General features: G+C 37.8%; 1 protein-coding gene across 1 annotated transcript in view; it reads left to right on the plus strand.

Annotated features, from left to right (window-relative positions):
- The first annotated feature begins 338 nt into the window (after window positions 1–338).
- Window positions 339–21,065, plus strand: part of LOC135082887 (facilitated trehalose transporter Tret1-like) — a 30,294-nt gene continuing 9,567 nt past the window's right edge. The window contains exons 1-2 of the mRNA XM_063977649.1: window positions 339–488; window positions 19,483–19,712. Of these exons, the coding sequence (XP_063833719.1) occupies window positions 416–488; window positions 19,483–19,712 (303 nt within the window). The 5' untranslated portion in view covers window positions 339–415. The remainder of the gene's footprint in view (window positions 489–19,482; window positions 19,713–21,065) is intronic.

Consider the following 21,065-nt stretch of genomic DNA (forward strand, 5'->3'; position numbering starts at 1 on the left):
CGAGTGAGATCACTTATCGTTTCCACCATGTATAGGTCTCCTGACTATTAATTATGTAGGTACAAGTAAGAAGAAAATTGCGGATTCACTTTTACAAACTGCAAGCTAACTTATCTAAGTAGTGGTACCCTGTACATTTTTGAACCTCTGACCTCCTAATAAAATCTTTGTCAACGGAACCCTCCAATACTGGCATATAAAACCTACCTATCTGCTTCAACATCCATCCAACATGCCGTCAGAAGGATCGTATATCAACCGGAATGTCACCCACCATTCAGCAGCATCAACGCACAAAAATGTATTGTTTGTTGACAGTTTCGCGGCGTAAACAGGCGCCCGCGCATCTTAGCACCCTCAGTCGTTTCTCAGACGCACCGGTGGCCGGTCATAGGTTGCGTTGAGTTGTGTGAAAATGAATTTTTTACTGAGCAAGTTCATGTGGCAGAATGGGACTCGGATTAACCAATATTTGTTCGCCATTATCTGTGAGTTGAATTTTTGATTGAATTTTGGGAAGATTAAAATGCAGACGTCATCAAGGTAGGGATAAACGGGTTGTAAAAATAAAAATAGCGGATCCAAAAATATTTATATTTCACGTAAATATGTACATTTGCCTTTATTTCACACAGAAGGTAGGTAAATAATCACAATCTGTTTTTATGAGATACAAAAATCATTTACATACTCGTAGCTATCTACCTACAGATGAAAATTCAGTTAGAGTAGGTACATGCCCATAAAATAACTACGAGTAAATTGCTATACCGATTTAGATAGCATTTTACCGAAAACATATATGCCCAGCATACAACTTAAAACCCTGCCTAGGTTTTAAGTTGACAATCTTTACAAAAACCGTGAAACTTTGTGCTTAATAATAATTCGATTTGTGCTTAAACTTACAATGATCCGTCCCAATGACTATAGCTAATTAATTATATTGATGTTGCGTTAATAAGTTTACTTTATAATTGCAAATAATGTTTTGCTAAATTTAAAAGTAATTTGAGGGTAGATGTAAGAACGGAAGGATGCCTGAGAAAACTGTAAATATTTATTTTCTTTAGCCGAGTAGAAATCAACAGTAAAAAATTAAAAATCCTAAAATTGCAAAGCATTAATCTGATTTATTTCTTGCCAACCTATTCAGATTTGGAGTAAGGACCAGTCAGGGTTGTGGTTGTGTGAATCCAAACTTGCAACTAGTGCTCGCTAGATAACACGCAACAAACTGAAAAATTTTGTGTAGTTTTTTCTCTAAAAGCTATAAACTATATGTTTTTCATCTAGGAGCTTTCCTAAAGTTCATTTTTTTACAATAATCCCAAACACAACTTTGTAAACCTTGTGGCACTGATGACCATTAGGGCATACAATAAATAAATAAATAAGAATAAAATAATGTTCTAAACAGAAGAACTTATTTAAGTAGTTAGGAATAAGTAGTTATCGCAATAACAAATTAAAGTAACAATAAGTAACTTATAAAAAATGCATTGTTTTACAAACAACTTCGTGTGTATGTTAAAGTATTATGAAAACAGATAAATAATCCAGCGCAAGTGAAACCACAAACAGGTGTAGTGTAGCACAAAAATAAACAAATAATAATAATAACAACAAAAAAATAAAACATTTATTCGAGAAAGGTGCTTTCTCTTTCTCTTCATATCAATAAATTATAGATTCATCTTTGTTACAATAATTTACTCAATAAATAATGTCGTCAAAGAAAAGTAATCAATAACAGTTAATATATTCAATATAATAAATTGTATGGTATTTTTTCCTCCATACATGATACAGTTAAACTTGTTTGTTTGTCATTCATTGTCATTCGATTTTGCATGGCTGTGCATTTGTGTGCTGTTAATTTTTAAATTATGCGCATTGCACGTAGATTTTGACCTTGGAATTATGCCTTTGAAATACAATGGGAAAAGAACCCATTAGATTCTATCATAATCTGTTTCGTCCTTTAATGAAAGAAGAAGAATTGAGAAGATCCTTATGAGAACCAATGTTACTGATATACTTAGACCGCACATAAGTGACAGTGGGCAGGGCACATACTGATGGTCGTAAGGCAAAAAAGCTCTCGAGTGACCACGAACTGGAAGACGCGGTGTGGGTAGGCGTCCCACTGGGTGAACTGACGATACTGCTGTCCAGCACCTGGATGCGGGCAGCAGGACTGGTCCATGTGTAAATCCTTGGGAAGGCCTTTATCCAGCAGTGGATAGCATTTGGTTAAAACGATCGATTAAGCCAATCAAAACAATACATAGGTATGCTAAGCTTGTGATATATTAACGTGATACGCGACCTTTCAACTCCTCTTGAACCAATTGTCATGGTCAAGTTTCATCACTGTTATCACCTATTAGGATAATTATATTGCTAGTCGTGTAGTAGCTTCTGAACGTGGCTTTGTCCATGTTAGATTTTGGTTTGTCATAGAAAGGATTAACAACAAAACATGACGCTCTTATTCACCCTTCTCTGCATTTTGACTTTCAATTTTCTCTTACACCAAAATTGGTTCACGGACAGATGGGCTACTCACATAATAATAATTAAAATGGATCTATTAACAACAAAGGATGCGATTAATGATGAAGCGAAGTTGTCCAGAATAAAATTGAAATTCTTCCAAAACTGCATTCAATTTGAAACAAAACTAAAACTTAGGTAGGTACCTAAAGTAATTCGATTCCAACGTTTTTCTTTATTTTCTTTTACTGAATGTTACCTTTTTGTAAAATACTGAAAAGTCGTTAAATACATTAGTTAGGATCCTTATCTGAGGATCTCATTGGTTAATTTAGAATACTTACCTCATTGGCATTTACTGTATAGTGTATAGGAATAATAAGTGGCCCGTACCTAAGTTACGATAAAATAATAAATAAGGAGGCTTTGGGCACAAAATATAACAGAAGACAAACTCCATACTAAACGCGCTCGAGCCATGCACACATAGACACCGCTCCTAGCAAGACTGTCTTGGACGAATGCGAGCGCGACGTGGCGCGACAGACGTTCGCCACACGTTCGCTGTGGTTCGCTTGAGTCACGCGCCGGTCAACCGCCTGTGATATTATTTTGTTTTGCGAAATTGACGAAAATGAGTGAACAGAAAAAGTCGTATTATAATTGTTCGGTATTTGGTTGCTTAAACTCATAATTAAATACCGAATTTTCATTTTTTAAATTACCAGTTGATTCGGGGAGGTAAGTAAGTTATTTATTTGAATTTCAATTGAAATTGAAAGCCAACTCAATTATTAGGAATATCGAATTGTTTTAGAGAGGTTTTAGGAATTATTGGATAACTAGCTTTTGCCCGCGGCTTCACCCGCGTGAAATTTAGTTTGTCACAGATCGTCATAAATTATAGCTTGTATGTTATTCAGGGTTATAAACAATAATACTGTAAAGTTACATCAAAATCCGTTCAGTAGTTTTTGCGTGAAAGAGCAACAAACATCCAGACATCCAAACTTTCGCATTTATAATATTAGTTGGATAATAGTGTCAACCACTCAACTAAATACTACTTCCTTCTCGTGTATTTGTTTGCAAACTATTACTATAATAACGTACTAAATATAAATAAGTATACGTGGATATCTGTTATTGTCTTTCTTGCATAGTATTAAGAGTAACATTTTTCTATCATAACGAAATAAACACAACACATGACAAGACAACCCTGGCGCGACGGCCGAGCGTGCGAGCGAGAGAGGTATGCAAAGCGAGGTACATACATGAGTTTACCTTCTGTTATATTTTGTGCTTTGGGTTTTTTGTGAAAACTGTATTATTAATTGAAATGCCGATCAAAAACTGATAAACAAAAAGGTCGACGGCCAACAGTCCACTCGATTCTGTAAATGTAATCGGAATCTAAAATTAGTCGACAAGTTTTCCCTCTATTGACTTCGTCTCGTTTACTCTGGTGACAACCAGCAAGTGGCTCTTTTCTTGGGTTATTCACAAAACTGGATACACGTCATTGTCTCCAGTCCAGTCTGTAATAAATGGTCGTGTCGAGTTGGTGAATAGCCCCCTTATCTTATTAAAAATTGTATCATTTTATCTAAATATATATAACTCAAAGGTGACTGACTGACTGATTTGGCATGCAGGTAGATGTTAAGACTAGGCATCCGCTATGAAAGGATTTTACGAAACTCCACCCCTAAGGGGGTAAAACGGAATCCACGCGTACGAAGTCGCGGGCGGCCGCTAGTTTGTGATAAAAAGTGATAAGTACCTAAGAAATCTCAAAACAACAAGAGAAAGAAAGAAATGACCTATTTTTTTTATTTATTATGTAGTAGGCATACGAGTTATTTTGTGTTACAAAACTTGTCCCGGTTTTTGAATTGAACTTTTTGCCTTCAGCATCTTCTAATCAAATATGCCGGTGATTTTTATGTCTTTGTAATCAAACAAAGATGGAAAACAATGGTTAGTTTTGAATGAAACACTTCAGTTACAGTTTAATTTTTAGGTAATTCTTTGACGGAGTTTTTTATTATTTAAATGAAAATAAAAAACTATTGAGTTTTTAGTCTTATCAACGGAAACAATGAAAAATTAAATGTGTAAGTAGGTACAGCTGTTACACATAGTATTTGTCTAGGTAGGTATGAAGTAAAAACGATTTAATGCTTTTCATGGCATCCTACAAATTAGGCATTTGTCGGCAAAAAAGCTAAAAAGTTTCGAAAAATTTAGAGCGTTACAAAATGTAAATTTATTAAAATACTTAGGTTTTTATTAACAAATAAATTGTATTTCACTATCTGTAGGAGATTGGGATAGGAATGGGATGGGATACCTTCGATTGAGCAGACTCCACAGGACGGTCCAAGCTTGGTTCTTCTTTCACTTTCACAAACACTTGAATTTTATTGAGATGAGTTTAGCGCGCGATTTGGGTTTATTTGAATTGGTTTATTTTGGATACTTATTTAGTAATTAACGCCCAGATAGGTAGGCGAAGCGGCGCGTTGCGATGCGAGAGCGAGACTGAAGGTGGGAGGGAGAGGATAGGAAAAGGACTGTCAGAATGAGTGATAGAATAGTGTGACATGAGTTCGAAATGTATGAGGTTTTAATGCTGGCGCGTACAACTCCCCCGGCCTAGAGGTCTTCCTCTAGATTGAGTAGCGTTTGTAAAAAAAAAGTTAAAAACGTAAAAAAACATGCGTTAGAGAGAACTAAACGAGTTAAATTAGCGTTAAAGTTGTGTTAAATTAAAGTTAAGGTTAAAATAAAGTTAAGAACATTATTTGAGTTACTGTAAAGGAAGAGGACAAACTCTAACTACAGGCCGAACATAAGTACCGGTTGCAGTGCGAATCTTTAAGGTGCGAATGATTTTGTCCTTTCCGGGATATACTTCCACAACCACACCCAATGGCCAACAAAGAGGATGCGCATTGTCATCTTTTATAACAACAACAGAGCCCACATCTATCGGTTTGGTCACCGTATTCCACTTTTCACGGCGTTGTAGAGAAGTTAAATACTCCTGACTCCAGCGACGCCAAAAGCTTTGCACTAATTTATTGACTAACTGATAACGCGTTAACCGATTGTCAGAAATATCAGAGACATCCTCTACTGGTAAGAATTTCAGTGGAGTTATATTGAGAAAGTGATTGGGAGTGAGAGCGGATACATCAGATGGGTCAGAGCTAAGAACACACAATGGTCTACTATTCAATAAGCCTTCTATTTGTACAAGTACAGTGTTGAACTCTTCGTATGTTAACACTTGAAGACCAATAACTTTATAAAGATGCGTTTTTACATAACGAACATTTATCTCTGTGATGCCGTTAAAGTGCGGACCATATGGTGGACTATGAAGAAACTTAATGCGTTGTTCAGCCAAATGTGAACTTAAATAATTTTTGTGAGAGTCAGATTCCAAAAGAGCGTAAATTTCGTCAAGCTTGCGTTTAGCGCCAATGAAGTTAGTACCTCCGTCGCTATATATCATGGAAACGGGGCCTCTTCTACAAATGAATCGACGGAAAGCGGCGAGAAATAGATCAGAGCTTAAGTCTGAAACTAACTCTATGTGTAGAGCCTTAGTTGTAAGACAGCAAAATAAACAAATATAAGCCTTCTGGCTTTTAACACCTCTGCGGCGAATGTGAGTAATAAAGAAGGGACCTGCATAATCGACCGATGTATAAACAAAGGCTTTAGCTTCTGAAACGCGAAATGATGGCAAGTCGCCCATAAGAGGGTTTGTAGATTTAGGGTTTAAACGAAAACAGATATTGCATTGATGCACTCTTTGACGTACTAAGTTACGTGCGGAAAGTATCCAAAATTTCTGTCTAAGCAGACTGAGTAGAAGTGAAGGACCAGTATGTAAATTACATACATGAAAGTAATCAACTAAAAGTTGAGTGAAGCGATGTTTAGGCGATAGAATGATTGGATGCTTTTGTCCATAGTTGAGTTGAGAGTGAGTGAGTCGACCTCCGACACGAAGTATATTATCAGAGTCAATGAAAGGGGTTAAGTTTGAGAAGCGATTTGTTAAAGGGTTTATTATTTTTAATTGCGTGCATATCTTGAGTAAAAAATAGTGCCTGTATATGGCGTACTAAATAGAGTTCAGCGAGTTCTAAATCAGAGGATGTAACCACTCCGTTTGAACGTAGTATTTTAGCGAAGCGTAACACGTACACAGTAGCGCGTAATAATTTTGGGTACGTGGAAATGCGATCAATTAATCGATCGAAAGGGTGAGAGTTCGATTGAGAGCTTGTCTCTGAAACAAGAGCGATACTTTTCTCTTCCAGTCGAACACTGTTAGATGAAATGGCTCGATAGGCCATTGCGAGATTGGCTGAGCTGTCCATTGAGGAGAGTGAAACCAATTTAATTGATTTAATAATGCTTTAGGAGTTACAGGTCGCGATATTACATCTGCAGGATTTTCATTTCCATTAACATGATACCAAATTTTGGCGTTGAGTTTCGAATTAATTTCAGTAATTCTATTCGCAACAAATGTGTGAAATTTGTACGCGGGAGAATGTATCCACGTGAGAGTGACAGTCGAGTCTGAAAATGCGTAAATTGAGTTAACAGGATAACGATTCTCTATACTATCGCGAACCGATAATAAAAGATTTGTTAAGAGCAGCGCTGCGCACAGTTCAAGCCGCGCAAGAGATATTTTCTTTAAAGGCGCGACGCGCGATTTGGATGCGATAAGAAAGACTTCACCGGGTGAATCTGCATCAGAGCTCACGCGCACATAAACTACAGCTCCGTAGCATACTTCGCTGGCGTCCGCGAAGCCCATGATAGTGACGTGACAACCCGCGGTGATTCCTATGTGACGAGGTATTTTTAATTGCGATAAATAGTTAATCTCACTATCAAACCGATTCCATTTATTTTTTATTGAGTCTGGAACTGGCTGATCCCATTCAAGTTCGCGCTGCCAGCATTCTTGAATTAAAAGTTTGAGAAACGCTGTCACAGGGCCTAGCAAACCCAAAGGGTCGAATAATCTAGCAGTTGCGGAAAGAATCGTGCGTTTTGTGCATTGGTCAGAGTTAGTAGAGTTAATTTTGTAAAGAAAAACGTCATCATTAGGTTGCCACTGCATGCCTATGATTTTTGTCGTAATTTCTGAGTCAGTGTCAAAATCGACGAGCTGTGGATTTTTATGCGAATCGGGAATCTTATTTATAAGCTCAGGGTTGTTCGAGATCCACTTAACCATTTTAAACCCCCCGGCCATGAACATCTTAACCATTTGATGGTAAGATTGTTCAGCTTTTTCTAACCCGTCCATCGATGAGACATAATCGTCCATATACATACAGGATTGAGCTTCAGACGCGGCGATAGGATAATTCGCGCGCTCGTCCTCAGCGAGTTGGCGAACGACACGCATAGCGAGGTAAGGCGAGCTAGAAACGCCAAAAGAAACCCTATTGTATTGATAAGTATCAATCGGTGATTCAGGATCAAATCGAAATAATATGCGTTGAAACGGGTGGTGATTTTGATCAAGCTTCACACAGAAATACATCTTTTCAATATCAGCAGATAAAGCGACTGAGAAAATGCGTAAGTTAATTAAAAGATCAAAAATATTACTTTGTAAGTTTGGGCCAGTGTAAAGAACATCATTTAACGACTTTCCAGAGGTTGTTTTACAACTTGCATCTAAAACGACTCGAGTTTTTGAAGTGAGTTTATCTGGTCGGTATACTGCATGATGAGGTATATAATAATTTGGAGTATTTTCCTCTGAATTCGATGCGTTTTCGACTTTTGACAGAAAACCGCGATCGATACAGTCTTGAATATTTTCATTATAGTTAGTGCGTAAGCCCGGAGTTGAGTCTAACTTTTTCTCTAAGTTATAGAAGCGACGCCTAGCAGTAAAGTAAGAATCGCCGAGTTCTGATGGGTCGAGTTTAAATGGCAAAGAAACTGTATAAGTCCCAGAGTCGTCGCGAGAATGAGTTGATTGGAAAATGTTTTCACATATTTCCTCGTCAGGGCTGATGTGTCTCTTAGTAGGTACACTTTCAAGCTCCCAAAAGCGTTGCGTGAGTGATTCTAATGAGTGCGAGTCTACATTGCAAAAGAATGCTTTATTATCATTGCGTGAATGAGTTGAGTAGCACTGAGCGCGTCCCATAGCGAGATATCCGAGCGTGGTTTCGATGGCGATGACAGAGGATTGCGGTGAAGTTATTTTATTACTACCTAAAAGAAGCGGGAATATCTCATTGCCTAACAAACAATCGATTTCAGCAGGGATATCGAAGCTGTCATCAGCCATAGGAAGACCTTGTAAATGCGATAACTGGGTTATGTCAACCTTTACATTAGGTAAATAATCGGTTATTGTATCAATGACGCGTGCGTTAATAGTGTATTTACACCTGGGATCAAAGCGTGAGGCAATTGTGAAAGATACATATCCTAGCGACACACTTTCAGACTGACCTATGCCCTTAATAGTGGTAGGTAGCGGATTGACTTTTAAGTTCAGTCGCGCACAACATTTATTTGTGATAAAGTTGCTCATCGAACCTGTGTCTAGAAACACGCGTAATTTTTGACACGTCTTATTATTGTCATAAGTATACACTGACGCGGTGGGTAATAAGACCGTGGTACTAGATTCATCAGCGATCGACGGCGTGACTGCAGAGAGAGACACATTGTTGGTTGGCATCGATTGCAACGGCGGCGTGACCGGACCGGGCGCGGACATGGACGCGTCGGTCGGCGAAAGCGTCGCGCTGCAAGTCAGCTGTTGTGACGTCATAGGTCTATTCACGTTAAAATTATCTATATGAATAAGAGTGTGATGTTTACGTTGGCAAACTGAGCAACGATTTTGAGATCTGCAATCTTTAATGTTATGAAAGCCTAAACAATTGAGGCAAAAGTTACATTTTTTCACTAAAGAGTAGCGAGTTGGCGCATTTTTCGAGCGAAAATAACTGCATTTGAACAGGGCATGTTCAGGTTCCGTCTTACAAAGTTGACAATTCTTGCGTACAGCGGATGGAGTGTATGAGCCTTGCGAATTCGGTTGAGATTGGAAGTAATGTTGGTTGGGTTTTACTCCAGAAGCTGTATTAGAAACAAACGACTGTGTCGGTTTCGAGTTTTTAGACTGCGATGCGAAATTCGTTTTATTATTAACGTACGGCTTATTCTGCGTAAAACATAAGCGTAAAGTATGGATTTTATTCTGTTCTTTTATAAAAGTCTTGAGATCATTAAACGTAGGCATTTTTACGTGCTTAATGGATTGTTCAAATAAATTTAGAGTGTCTTTGTCTAATTTACTGAGAGCAATATGAGTCAAAATGAAATCGGAAAGGTCATCAATCTGTAAACGTCGTAAGGCAGCTTCAGCTGAGCAATACTGTTCCAAAAATTCATCTAAAGATTGCGATTTGAAGTTTATTAATTGTTCCAAATACATAGAGGCTTGTACTCTTATGTCTTGGTATTTTTCTAATAGGTTGTTCCAAATTATGTAATAGTTCTCACCAGTAGGTGGAATACCCGAGCAAATTGTAAGTGCTTTTCCGGAAAGTTTTCCTATAAGGTATTGAGCCTTTTCACCTGGAGACAAACCAGTGTTCTCATGAATAAGCGTTTTAAAATTTTGGTAGAAAACGGGCCACTTGGAAGGGGCTCCGTCGAAAGAGACTAGTTCTAAAGGCGGTAATTTTTTTACGAAATCCTGTTTGCGACGCTCTGTGTTGGCTTTGAGTTGTGCGATGGAGCTTTGCACCGAAAGGATGTTACAGTACAAATCGTCAAACGAGTTGAGTGCGGCAAATGTAGGTTTGAGTTCCTCATCATTTTTCATATAACACAAATTAAGTTCGTCAATAGTATCAAGAAAATCCGATCTTGTTTTTTCAATCGAATGCATGCGAGACATGAAAATTTGTTCAATCTGAGGGTCGGAGACCTTTAGGCTGAGGTCGTATAGTTCCTGAACCCTCTGAAAAAGCGCTTCTTTTTTAGCTTCAAGCAAATTAATTTTGCGTTTCACTCCCTCCATTGTATTGTAGGTGAGCAAACACACGCACGAGAGCTAGCGTTAAAAAATGAGTTGAGTTGAGCGTATTTATTTATAATCCAGTAGGAAAATAAAATGCGTAGCGTATGTAAGCGAATTTGAAATTGAATTGAAATAAAATTTTAAAAGATTGAATTTAAAAAATATACGTGTTTACAAACGAGTTGACGTTTGAGTGAATAGCAATTTCTAGAATGTGCCAAATGTCAAACGAATCGAACTTTCCAGAAAGAATGTGTCACGAGCGAATTTTCTAGAATTTTCTAGAGGGTTGTCAAAATGACGGATGCGTGAAAATGTGTAGTTGTGATTTTCTGTAAGTGTAAAGGATAGGAAATGAACCATGCGGCTCGGTAGGACCAGAAAGGAGTTGTAGGAGATTGGGATAGGAATGGGATGGGATACCTTCGATTGAGCAGACTCCACAGGACGGTCCAAGCTTGGTTCTTCTTTCACTTTCACAAACACTTGAATTTTATTGAGATGAGTTTAGCGCGCGATTTGGGTTTATTTGAATTGGTTTATTTTGGATACTTATTTAGTAATTAACGCCCAGATAGGTAGGCGAAGCGGCGCGTTGCGATGCGAGAGCGAGACTGAAGGTGGGAGGGAGAGGATAGGAAAAGGACTGTCAGAATGAGTGATAGAATAGTGTGACATGAGTTCGAAATGTATGAGGTTTTAATGCTGGCGCGTACACTATCATCAGATAATTTAGTCTCCACTGCAGGAGCAAGAGCACGACCCTCTCTAATTTACCAGAGGCAAATGGAGGATTTGGCCAAAACTCCCCACCCTGGCCAGACGGGTTTGACCTTCCCAAGGCCTAATGTTATCATACCTACCTAATTAATTATCAAACCAATCAATTGATTTTATCCAATTCTACGATATCCAATGATTTGAGGAATTTATAGTAGAAAATCCATAGACTTGTTTTGTGCAGTGAAAGTTATTGAATTCTAGGACATACTAAAGCAGACGAAAAAACAAGTTATACATTCTTTTGATTTAATTTTGTAAAATTGTGCGCAAAATGTGGATCCCATTCTCACTTGAAAAGTGTTTAATATCTGCTCATACCCTGACTTGACTTGCATTTTAGAAGCCTTTGCTAAAATAACAATTATCTCACCTCACTCGTTGACTACCAGCTATGGAAAACTATACAATACTAGGTGTAAAGAATTTTTAAATGCGATAAGTTCTCGAAACAAACGACACTATAAAATATCGAGGCCTAAAATATTATGTAAGGTTTTGTAACCGATGCAACTCATGTGTAGCCAGGATCTGCAGCTTGACCGCAAATAAAAACGCAACAAATGATGGTCAAGATTGTCCCGGGGAAAAGTTATACTGTCATTGGACCCGCAACGAGAGGAGTTCGAAGTCAAGCAAGGACCGACTAATCGGTGCATCAATGTATTAGGTTAGGTACTGAATTGAAATGAACTTTTGATAAAAACGATCTTTTATTTCTTCTGTACCTATCTAACTCGTTATGTCGAGACTGTTATCAATCGAGAAGTTAGTTAATTGATTTAATTTGATTCCACATTCCGTGGCCTACTTACATAAACCTATCGTTATTAATTAAAGCGCCCCCGATAGAAATTAAGACGAAATAATGACATTGAAAATTGCATTATTTTTAATCAAGTCCATATATTTGTCATAGGTCAGACAACAACAGTAATAAATATAAAACGGCATGGGACACGTTTTAATTCGTGACTGGTTTTTATTGTGTTTAGTTTTTTCAACTTGGGCTGATGAATTTTATTGATAACTGAGTTCTAGATTGTGTTTGTATAAAAATATTCTTTTATTTTAACTGATTTATTAGTCGTTCTTCATTGTGATTACTTGTAAACTTAATGTCAACTTAACATCGTTCGTTTCAGCCGAAAGACGTCCACTGCTGGACAAAGGGCCAAGGATTTCCACAAAGACCGGTCCTGCGCCGGTCGCATCCAGGTACCAGATCCAGACAATTAATGTGATGTTAAGTTGGACCGAGGATCCACCAGATCCTCAGTCCAACTTAACATCACATTAATTAATTAACTTAATGAAGTTATTGTCCATTGTCGTACTTACCCGGTGGGGGGGTGAAATCGCATTGAAGTAACTGATTCAAACTACCTATCTAAGTATCTGACCTAAAAATCTGACTTGTCCCCCCCATATGACTTGCCCCTAGGACCCCATGACTCCCCTTGGCCAGAAGCAAAGGGGTAAATATCTAAAAATAGTACAAAACCTTACCCCTTTAGAATTAGCATCAAACTCCATAACAATGTTTACTTCCATTAATACGTTGACCCTAATCGCAATAATAATGGCGCCGGCTACTCACGGCATCCAATTATGGGCTATAAAGTAAAAAAACTTTGACGACGCCGCTTCTAGACTGCAGTAGGTAGTTTTTGTAATTAATTTTATCAATGAACGATCCTCGTAAACTAGCTTAAAGGCGGTGGGCACACCGAGAGTATTATAGTTCCACAATACTGGACTGTCCTGTCGATGACATTGACAGTGGGGCGCCACCGTCAATACCGGATCGCTGGTTCAGATTTTTGCCATGTTGGAAACTATATAGTTGAACGATGGTAGCGCCCCCCTGTCACTGAGTTTGGTGGGACAGTTCAGCGTGGGTCATCTATACCCACAAGTTTTACAACCATAGATTAATAAAGCCTATATAGATAGTAAGCGCACGAAAAGTGAGGCAACTTATAGGGTCCACTTGAAACTTGAAACTTTTTTGTTTCAGTTGTTTAAATATCATTATAAATATTTTTTAAATAATAACATTTTATTACGATAAATATGGATATAAATCTCTCACTGTTGAAAAAATTGCCTTAATTTAAACATTTTTAACAACGTTTTGACAGTAATGACATAAAATTTAACACTAATGACAAGATTTTTCCTCACATTTGTCGAAGCATTTGTATGAAGACTATCCATCTAGGCTTTATTAATCTAAGCCCACACCGGAGAAACTCTTGGCCTGCACTTGATGGAAAGTGATGATCAGGCCGAAGCGAGCTTTAGCGGAGGATACTACATAGGAACTGGTTATCTTACTTCTTTATAGCTGTTGTGGTACCTAATGTTTACCTTTATCCCTATCTATGTTTAATGTTTGCATGACTAATTAAGTCAACATGATGTCATAGGTACAAATTGTATGATATCTTGTAAAACCATGTTAACCAGGCGGACTTAGAACAAGCCTCTAGTTTTACCTCCAGTGTAGGTCGAACCCGGTACCTCTGTGTTTGTGACATGTAGTCTTACCACTAGGTTTATGGAGATTTTACAGTCTACATCAGAATATTTTTACCCGACTACGGCAAAGCAAAAGGAGGGTTATGATTTTGACAGGCTATGTATGTATGTATGTTCATCTGTTCCCTCGTAACTTCTAAACTGCTTATTAGAATTCGACAAATGACATATCATTAGAAGCGTCTTAATTGTCCGCTGGTTATAGGCTATATGAGGTTTCACAAAATCTAATGTGGCGCCCTCTAGCGGACAAAACATACAGAGTAAAAAAATAAAGTTAAGATAAATATGCCGTGTTTGGTATCATTTGAAAGCGCTTTACTTGTACATTTTGAATATATATATATTACTAGCATTTGCTTGTGACTTTACCTGTATTCATGGGCTGATTGCATATAATTCACATCTTTTCGTTCATAGCTTCTTTACTACTTATTAGTTCATCAATTTAACTTTTGTTCATATTATGCGCCACAAATACACTTTAACACCAAAATAGTACAAATAATAAATAAAAAGTAAAAAAAACTAAAACCCAACTACGACAAAAAACGACGCTAAAAAGTATAAAACAAGATTTTCAGAATACTGAACTGAACAAAGTTGCTAATGTAGTTGCATAGTAATTTTCATGTTTGGAAAGGCGTAGTCACACGTTACATATACCTACCTACCGTAGCACTTTGACAACGTGTGACTGCGGTTTTCCAAACATGAAAATTACTATGCAACTACATTAGCAACTTTGTTCAGTTCAGTATTCTGAAAATCTTGTTTTATACTTTTTAGCGTCGTTTTTTGTCGTAGTTGGGTTTTAGTTTTTTTTACTTTTTATTTATTATTTAGTTGCAAAACCGAACTTATAGCAAAAACTGACTCATAAGTCACACTGTCTAAATTGATTTGCAAACGTTCGTGCTAATTGGCTTTGTTGTATTGTGATGCAAAATACTAATTCTTAACGAGTTCGAATCGAATCTTAAATTCGGAAACAAAGTCATGTGTGAAATTTATTTCTGCTACTTTACATATTGAACGATCATGTGATCTTAAATAAAAACATATGTATACATAATAACACATTTTTTTATTTAGGATCACATGATGGATGTGTTCAAACATCTGTTTTTTATTTAAGCAGAGCACATGATGGATGTGGTTCCACGGAATTATGAAACAATATAGGCTTGCTTCGTTGCATTTAGCAAGTTAGTGTACAATAGTGTACATCGGTAAAAGAATTAGGTATTTGAATATTAATTACCTCTAGCACAGCTACCTAATAAAAATTTACAATTAAGGAAGGCATAGTTTACAATTAATAAAATTATTGTTTCATCATCATCATCATTTCAGCCACAGGACGTTCACTGCTGGACATAGGCCTCCCCCAATGATTTCCACATCGCCCGGTTGGTAGCGGCCTGCATCCGGTGCCTTTCCTGCTACCTTCATGAGGTCGTCGGTCCACCTTGTGGACATTAATTTGCCGTTTTGTCTATCAAGAATCGGATACAAAACTTCATACATAATATAATTTGGACAACTTATTATAATTTTATTAAAACACTTTGTCTTTTGTGCTGTTTGTCCTCTTGGAATAATTTATGGCCAAGACACGCAAACAATTTGTCAATATGTTAATATTTATACGTATTTTACTTGTGCATGAATGAATCAAAAACGTGAGGTTTACATGTGCGTTTTTTTGTTTATTTGGTGAGCAAATAGAGTGAAAATCAGTAGTCATTCTTTTATTTTATTTAGCTAACTTGCACGACCACTTGGAGAGTGTAGCTACCTTTTTCACCTTTAATTTATTGAAGGGTATAGATAGAGACTTCAAATAACGAAACAAAATGCGTAAATAATTAACGAAAACGTTTTATCAGTCTTCACAAGCGATGGTGGAGTTGGATATAAAAAAGTTTACAACATTAAGTAACACAAACTAATTAAACATGCCCAAAATCGTATTCACTGCAGGTACCTAATAATTTGAAAGTTAATAGTTAAACAAAATACTTACACGCCTAAACGTTTGAAAACACAGGACCGCAAAGAAAAAGGGTCGGTTAGAAAATCTTTCAATCTCCAGTTAACACAACATGCTTAAAAAACTACGCTTTTTGATATAGGTACTTATTTTTCATTAATTTAAAAAAAGTTGAAATATTTTAGTCTATATTTCTTAAAGCCAGTCAGGTACTTTTAAAGATATTGAAGAAATCCTAACTGGCATTTTTTCCAGCGTAGTTTGTTTCGCTGTGTGCCACAAGCCTTATCACAGCATTCGTGTTCGCGTTTACAACTTTGCTCTAATCTCAATTCACTGTAGTTAGTACTAGTCTATAAATGCAAGCATTAGTGGAATTTAATACCAATGGGACAAATAGCCCTCGATTTGTGTCACGCCATCAGTAAAGTATGCTCATTGAACTCGAAATCAGTTATGATTGCTGGTTTTGTTACAGTACACTTCAATAAAATCATCATCATGATTTGAGAGTCAAGTGCCGGACAAAAGCTTTCAAAGAAAGGTTACTAAGCATCATCCTAATTTCTGAGCAAATATGGTCGACCTGATAAAGGTAGTAGGAAGGCGCTGGATGCAGGCCGCTACCAACCGTGCGATGTGGAAGTCATTGGGGGTGGCCTATGTTCAGCAGTGAACGTCCTGTGGCTGAAATGATGATGATGATAATGATGGTAGTACAAAGACCTCCAACCACAACTGACAGTGGGTTAGTATTAACTACGTCAGATTATAATCTGGCGGAATTCTCTATTTTACGGTGACAGATACCAGATACATTCAAAATCCAACAAAAACACGTTTTCATGTTACTTATTACCAATAATAAGTAGGTAGGAGTTGATTATTCCATCTGTATTGAACTAGTTTCAACAGCTTTGCCAATATAAACACAAGTGCAGATATAAAATAATACGTAAGTTACCTGCTAAATAATGGAAGTGGTGAATCATAAAAATTGCATCGTGATAAATTAACAACTGGTTTGTTCTTTTTTTTTTCAATAACCTACCTACCTAATACAATAGTATTCTTTCATGAATCAGGATTCTTTGACGTAAATTCTTTCGACAAGGCTGTCGAATTAACAGTTACCTATCTTATTTTCGGAACTATGGAAAATCCAGAAATTGAAGTGAACATAGGACCTCCATGGACCTCCAGACCGAAAGTTTAACTCCGAATGTGAGTTAAACTGTGGTAAAATTTCGCGATGATACCTAAAAGTAAAGCCTTAAGTTTTCCTACTTTAACTTTAAGTTATATGTAAGGACGATGGCACGTCAAGCTAAACAGAACTGTCTTAGGTACTGGCCTTATAAGTGCGATTTTGCAAGAAAAATATGGACCGACGACCTCATAAAGGAGCAGGAAGGCGCTGGATGCAGGCCGCTCGCTACCAACCGGGCGATGTGGAAATCATTGGGGGAGGCCTATGTTCAGCAGTGGACGTCCTGCGGCTGAAATGATGATGATGATAATGTTGTGATGATGTTAATTGCAAGAAAAGTGTTATTAATGTCCTGCTCTTGTCTCAAAACTTAAAATATTGGACTATTGATTTGAAATCAATATTTAATGGTAGACTGTTTACCTGTACCGTTATTACCCAAGGAAAATTGATTCATCGAACACTTTGCATACCTGAATAAAATTTTATTTAACAACTAGCGGCCGCCCGCGACTTCGTACTCGTGGATCCCGTTTTACCCCCTTCCCGCTTTTCTGTTGAAATTTTTCCTGAATTTTCTTTGCTATAAACCTCACGGAGCCCGAGACCTTTCCAACGAATGCAAAACCGTGGAAATCGGTTCGTGCGTTCTGGAGTTATAGCGTCAAGGAGGAAAACCCGACTTATTTTTATATAGTAGATTACCTACTGCAGCTGATCACACAGACAGCAGACAAATGGTCAAGACAAAACAATGGTAGGTATGATGCAGAGTGTAAGGGAGATTTTGGCAAAACGTTGTTACTCAACACTGTTTTAAATTTAAAAATTGATCCTTTAAAGTTTAAAGTCTAGCCATACCTACCGCACGGTAAAGAGTCATTCAGTAACACATAGACATAAATCTTTTAAAAAGTTACTGGCCGCGGGCCAAAATGGAACTTCTACCTATAGGGAGAGGTACACTTATTCTTAACCTAACCTAACCTAACTTGACTCAGGTTAAATAAGCTACAGTATGAATAAAAAGAAGTCTGAGAATTAGCTACTTACTTATCAAGCGATTTTATTGTGTGTTATTAGAACAAAAAAGTCAAATAGCTTTTTTTAAGCTTTCTTCATAACGATAAGACAGTCGATAAGAATTGTGTCGTCTCCTTTGCGTGTATTTCTATCTTATATGGTTTGTGTGATGTACAAAAAGTGTTTTATTCTTATCTATCCACTAGCGGTCGGCCGCGACTTCGTACGTGTGGATCCTGTTTTACCCCCTTAAGGGTTGAATTTTGCAAAATCCCCTCTTAGTGAGCCCCTACGTTCTAAAAGGAACCCCCATGCAAGAGACTCCTAGCACTTGTAGTTTCTAAGATTTCGTGATAGTGCGTCAGTGACCCCTTTTAAAGACACAAATATCTTATCAAATGATGGTCCTAACAGATTTTCTTAATTCGTTAAATTTTAAACTACTTTGCAACCTCGTGCAGTATTGACCTTGTAAAATTGTCGTCATCAATTTTGGCATTTACCTAATCTATTACATAATATGAGCTAAATGAATTCAAATGGTTGCAATTCACACGACACAAAAAAGCTTACATAAATAGTAAAAACTGGCTCGAAATGTAGTAATTTGTAAACTAATTTGATCAGTAGTTCAGTACCTTTAGCACGAAAAACTTTTGACATAGAATCGTTTGCGTATTCGAATCGCCATCAAAAGATTTAGTATGAAAAGTGAAAACTTAAACAGCGCCCCTGTGAACGCGACGTAAAGTGAAATTAGTATGAGATATTGGAGATATTGAATCACTACTTAATTCGACAGTCGAGATAGATAAGTTATCGTTGAATTTGAAGGCTGTGTCGAAATTTGTAGAATACGCAAACGATTCGAAGACGAAAGTTTTTCGTGCTAGAGGCACAGAGAATTATTTTTTTATTGACGTTGAATGACGCGTCAATCCAATTGTGCGCTGTGCAAAAGTCTATAATCAGTGTGTGTTGCCAGTGATGGTACCTATACGGATCTGAGACGTGGTCGCTTACTATGGGTCTCATAAGAAGGCTCAAGGTCACCCAAAGAGCGATGGAGCGTGCTATGCTCGGAGTTTCCCTGCGTGATCGAATCAGAAATGAGGAGATCCTCCATTTACCTCTGGTAAATTAGACAGAATATTTGTTCTCACCCCCAACCTGTCTGGCTAGCATGAGGAGTATAAAAAACCCTCCATCTGCCTCTGGTAACTTGGAGAGGATCTCCTGCAGTGGGCCAGTAGGAACTGAATGACTTGATGATGAGTGCTCCTATAGTGACGACTAAATGACCTGTTGATGTCCTTTTTGTTCCAGTAACCATACCCCTGCTAAGCTTCGGGATGGTCCAAGGCTGGTTATCACCGATGATCGCGCTACTCCAGTCTTCAGAAGGCCCATCACCAGAGCCGTTCACCAGCAGCGACATCTCCTGGATGACGTCGGTCACTTACATCACCGCCATCATCTTTGGGGCACCCATGGGCTACCTGACGGACAGGTTTGGGAGGAAGATGATGACGCTGGCCACAACTCTATCTTTGATCGTAAGTACATTATATTTGAGAGTTTCTGATTCACATTTTAATAGCCTAGTTCAGCGGTTCCCAAACTTATTTAGTCTACTGCCCACTTTGAGAATAAATTCTTTTTAGCGCCCCCCATTTTTGTAGTCAAGAGTCGAGCTCAGTCGGTGTCTAAGAGTCTTCCTAGTAGATGACGCCTCCCAAGCCTCTACACAACGTCCCGATTTTTTTTCTGGGTCTCTTACCGCCCCCCTTTAAGCCTGCAGCGCTCACAAGGGGGCGTTATCGCCCACTTTGGGAAAGACTGGCCTAGTTCGAAGTGTGTAGTTTTCATCTTTTGAAACTCTATCAGGAATTATAAGTAAATCTGTATGGAAATTCGCTCAGCAATAAACCGGCGTTATCTTGAAGATAAATAATGGGGGCTTTTGGCCGAAAAAAGCGCTTGGAAGCACTCGTAAGCAAAATGGCGATCGCTAAGCGGTAAGCGCTGTCACGCTAAAATGAATGAAATACGTCACTATTGAAGCTATAGCTAACGTATATTTGCGGAAAACTGCCGTAGCAATCGCCATTTCGCTTATAAGCGCTTCCAAGCGCTTTTTTCGGCCAAAAGCCCCCATTGATCCTAAATTCGTCACCAGCTTAAACAGCTTCCATCCTTTTCATCCCCTTAGCAATAAAACCTGTTGAATTGCGCCATTCCAACTTGCTATGTTCCTGATTTTCAGTTTTTTATAGAATTGGTATTAAATTAGTTACCGATCTATCGACATTTTCAATATCAATTTCATCCAAACATTCCCGATCAAAACGCGTAAAAATAAACTTCCTCCACAAACAAATAGAAGTATTCACACCGCAATATCCCAAAGTATTCAATACAAAAACCAATGTCAATAAAAAGACAAATCGCCGCTATAAAAACAAGCGGCGCGTGCGCAAGCGATAACACTGATCGATTCTGATGCACTCTGAGAAACCATTACCTACCTGTTCTATGCTAATAATGTGGTTTGATCTTTAAAATGTTCAAAAGATAAAAATAACAACGTACAGTCAGCGTCAAATTGTTCGTGACACCCAAAGACACCCAAAGTGGCCAAAAAACTTATTCACAAACTTATTCCAATGTTGAAAAATCCGCCAGATGACAATACGTAGACGGGAGGTCCAAATGCTGTATGAAAATTCACCATTTGGACATGCAGCGTCTACGTATTGCCATCTAGCGGATTTTTCAATCGCGAAAACCCTCATTGGAGTCTTCCTTAAAGCTTGGTTTAGACTAAAAGTTGGCCAAGTCGCTGGAAGACAGTTGCAAACTTTTTGTCTACTTTGGCTGTCAAGAACTATTTGACGCTGACTGTACAG

This window comes from Ostrinia nubilalis, chromosome 22 (assembly GCF_963855985.1).
Source record: "Ostrinia nubilalis chromosome 22, ilOstNubi1.1, whole genome shotgun sequence".
NCBI lineage: Eukaryota > Metazoa > Arthropoda > Insecta > Lepidoptera > Crambidae > Ostrinia > Ostrinia nubilalis.